At 32.7% G+C, this 4,048-nt stretch overlaps 1 protein-coding gene across 1 annotated transcript in view; it reads right to left on the bottom strand.

Moving 5' to 3' along the window:
* Window positions 1-4,048, bottom strand: part of LOC106789196 (syntaxin-1A) — a gene marked incomplete in the record, with an annotated part of 47,169 nt that overhangs the window by 39,298 nt on the left and 3,823 nt on the right. The window contains 1 exon segment of the mRNA XM_014753200.1: window positions 2,823-2,909. Coding sequence (XP_014608686.1) covers window positions 2,823-2,909 — 87 coding nt within the window.

Genomic DNA, 4,048 nt, shown 5'->3' with positions numbered 1-4,048 from the left:
ATGTATTGTGTTTTAGAATATTATAAAAAGAAATGTATGTCGAAATTAAATAAAAAAGACGCTGAGCTTTAATGATTAAGGTAATATGTAAAAAATTATATTGTATAAAACGCATGTATCGTAATGAGAAATGTATAAGAAAATAAATTTTCCTGTTGCTGAAGAAGTCCCAATAAAGGGACGAAACGTCCAACTCAATCAAATTAAGTTCTACTTCTTTCCATGTCCAAGTTCCCTATGAAATTTTATCATTAAAAATTATAATTTTGGACGAGAGAAAATACTAAATAAATATATTAACATTATCATCGATTTTTCTTAGATTATTTTGATCGACCCAATAAGAAAAGGAAACTTTTGTGCGATAGTTTGGACTAGCATATCGAGGACACATCGAAATATCGAATATGACTCATATGAGTTGGGCCAACCCCTCCGAGTATATATCAAACACGTGTGTATGTGTCATAAGCTAACGGAATGAGGGGGAAAGTAGAAAAGTAAGGTGATCGACAATAGAAAAAGAAAAAGGGGGTGTCGGGGGGTTCAGGGGGGGAGGGGGGTTGAATCGAGAAGAATGAACGATATTTTTATCAGGAACGATACCCACGATATGGGAGAAAAAGAAAATGGGGAAAGGAGGAAGAGGAAAAGGAAAAAGGGAAGGGTGGGGGATGAAGAAGAAGAAGAAGAAGATGGTGGTGAACATTGTCCTCGTTAAAAGTCCGAGACCGATAGCCTAGGTAGCTCGTTCGAACTGTGCACACGGTCTCGTGAGTTTTCCTCTTCTTCTCTTCGATACTGGTTTAACCTACTTTCGAACGCCGAATCGTGCTATTGAATAGCACCTTCGTGGTCGTCGTTGTAGTAGTAGTAGTAGTTTTCATAGTCGTAGTCGTAATAGTAGGAGTAGTAGTCGGAAATAAAACGACAAGCAACGCGAAACGGGAAACGAGGAAAACCGGAAGACACGAAGATCTATATATGAACCGTTTATTTTGAAAGTGGTGTAAGTCAATTTTTGAAAAAAAAAAAAAAAAAAAAAAAATGAGATATCACGTAATTCGTGTTTAATTTAATGTAAATTTTTGATGTATAATTAGTCCGTGTTTAATTTCTTAAAAAAATGTCCATGTTTTGTACAATTTCAAATTGGTCGGTAAATGAAATTGCATAATCATTGATTATGAAAGTGGTGTAAATCCAATTTCCATAGAAAAATAGGAAAAAAATAATATAAAAAAGAATTTTCTGTATACACCACAGGAATATTATGATATTATAAAACAGTGTAAACAACATAATAAATTTATTTTACATGAAATGAAACGAGAAAATTTCGTTTTAATGAAGAACCTAAAGAACGCAATCAAAAAACAGATAAGAAAAAACACTAATGGAAAACATTAAAATTTAAAATACTATAGTAGTATATGATTACATGTGACGAAGTAAGGTTGTTTAGGATTAATTAATTTATTATAATGTACGACTCTAAAATAATATGTATTGACGCGTGAACTAGGTGATCGAGTTGCTGAGGAAGTCCCCAGTAAGGGACGAAACGTTCAACAAGATCAAATAAATTTATTCATCAAAATTTATTAACTGTCTTCAATTTTCCCTTTGAAACTCATATATATTAAAATACTACTTTTATTTTATATCATGTCATTATTTGTAAACAAAATTGGATTAATATGAAGTATATTTTAAGTGATATTTGATTTTTCAAAATTGAAATTAAACGATTTTTACAATTGTCTAATTTTGAAAGTGGTGTAAGTCTATTTGCAGCCTATAAATATACAATATTTTAGTTAAATTATTCTAAAAGTAATGTATATAATCAAATTACATATCGATAAATTAATAGAAACATTATTGAACTTGATATAATTAATGAATATTTTTAAATTAACCAATATGCAAACCTTTAATTTTCTCGAAATAACAGAAAATGGACTTACACCACTTTCAAAATAAACGGTCCATATATATATATGAATGGGGTGGGTCAACTGTTTCTAGGATTATTATTATAAAAAAAAAAAGAAAAAAAAATGAAGTACTCTTATTCTAGACTTACATTTTATTTAATCTGACAATATCATCGTGTTAAAAGCAATAACACCGGAAAATAATGGCCTTCGTTTGAATAACGATGATTCCTTTTTTGTATAAATTAATCCAGTAATTCATTGCAGATTATCTAATCTAACTTAGTTTTTTCCCGGAGTTCGATCGGTTATTTTCTTTCGTTCTACGTACTCATCGCTAAAAGAAACGAATTAATCCGAATTGATTTTAATCTGAACTTATATATGCACACTATAAGTTAGAATTTTAATTTAGATTTTTCCTCTTAAAACTTTGCAGAAAGTTGTATAGATCAATTTCTTTTCAATTTGAATTTATCGAGAGTGAAATAGAGAGAGAGAGAGAGATTAGTTATACACGAGTTCACCGAAGATAATTATTTCATTTATTTTACAAAATTAATTGCGTTCTCATCGAACGGATTCTTTAACTAGTCTACATTTTACATTTTTTTTCTCGATAAGATCGTGTAATTATAAAAAATCTATCGAATATTTCTGAATCAAAGTCGAGAGAAGGAATAATAATTTTATTTGTAAAAAGAAGGAAGGAATAAAGAAAGAAAAAAAGAAACTGAAGATTTATAGAAAGAAAGTTCGATCCCGTTAATCGGTTTTTATAACGATTACGTATGAATCGAAACTTATTGGCAAGAATAAAATACACTTATTGGATAGAGAGAAATGAAAGTTAAAATAAAAACATTGTTAACATAAACTCACCTCCGCAAAAAACTCCGTCATGAAGTCATCCGGCCCGCCAACGTTGACGGACACATCGTCCGCCACGTCATCTTCGTCCGACTGGGCCTGTAATAAATAAAAATAACATTTATCGAATAACAATTATCAATATAAAATGGAAAAGAATGTGTAGGGGAAAAAAACAAACAAACAAGAAAATAAATATGCAACGTTCTCGATGCAACAACAACCACCAACACCAACAATCTACACAGAATAGTAGAGTTAGAACTTTTTTTTAGTGTCAACGATTCCCACGCATGCTGGGCCTATCGATTTTTGTTTCTTTTTCTCATTCGTTTTAACGTGATAAGCTTACGAAAGCTTTTCCCCGAGGCCGAGCGGTTTTTTATTCGGTTCTCTTCTACCGGTTATGCGATTGGTGATTTTGAAGGGTCTCGTTCTACTCGTCTTGGTCTTCGTAGTTTTCGTTTTCATCATTCTTCCTTGTTCGTTCCTTTAATCGCGTGTGTGTGTGTGTGTGTATATGTGGTAGTTGATACTCCCCACGTATTTCAACGCACAAAATGCGTGCCATTCTTTTTCATCACCCACCTACCCTCTCCCCTATCACCGATAAGACTACTTCCTTCCTATTTTTCTCATATCGTAACACGACGTAATCGTATTATCGTTCGACGAGCCACGATCTTGACCCTATAGCAACAAACTAAACTAAACACGATGACAGCCTTCGACTGGGGCCTCTGTTTAACGAGAATTCAGAAAGGGATTCGTGAAGAAAAAAAACCCCCCGTGAGAAAGATAAGCGACCCACTAAAACGTGATGGGACTAGGGTGGAGTGGGGTGGGGTGGGTTGTTCGTGTTCTTTTATCGTTTCAATTAACGAACGGTTGTTGCTTCTTTTTTCGCACGTACGAACGAAATTATCGTCATCTCTACGATAATAACAACAATAACGAATAGAAATAAATTCTGATGAAAGAAGAAAACCAAACACTAAACGCGGGGGAAAAAAAAAATAACGAAATTAAATCGCGACCGGATAAAAAAATCTTAAATCGTGTCAAATTTGTTTCTTAATCCTTCTTTGCACGATGATGGAAATTTCAATCATAATATTTAGTCAAGAAAAAATGGTACTCAAAACCCTTGTACTGTATATTTGTTGTTGCTGGCAACTTTTTAAGCGACTATTGCGTACAACAAAACGCAGTTGTCAAAAAATAGCACTAGGATTTTT

Source organism: Polistes canadensis, unplaced genomic scaffold (genome assembly GCF_001313835.1).
Source record: "Polistes canadensis isolate GaletaPanama2010 unplaced genomic scaffold, ASM131383v1 scaffold_170, whole genome shotgun sequence".
In the NCBI taxonomy this organism is placed as follows: Eukaryota; Metazoa; Arthropoda; class Insecta; order Hymenoptera; family Vespidae; genus Polistes; species Polistes canadensis.
This window is presented reverse-complemented; position numbering and strand designations above follow the sequence as displayed.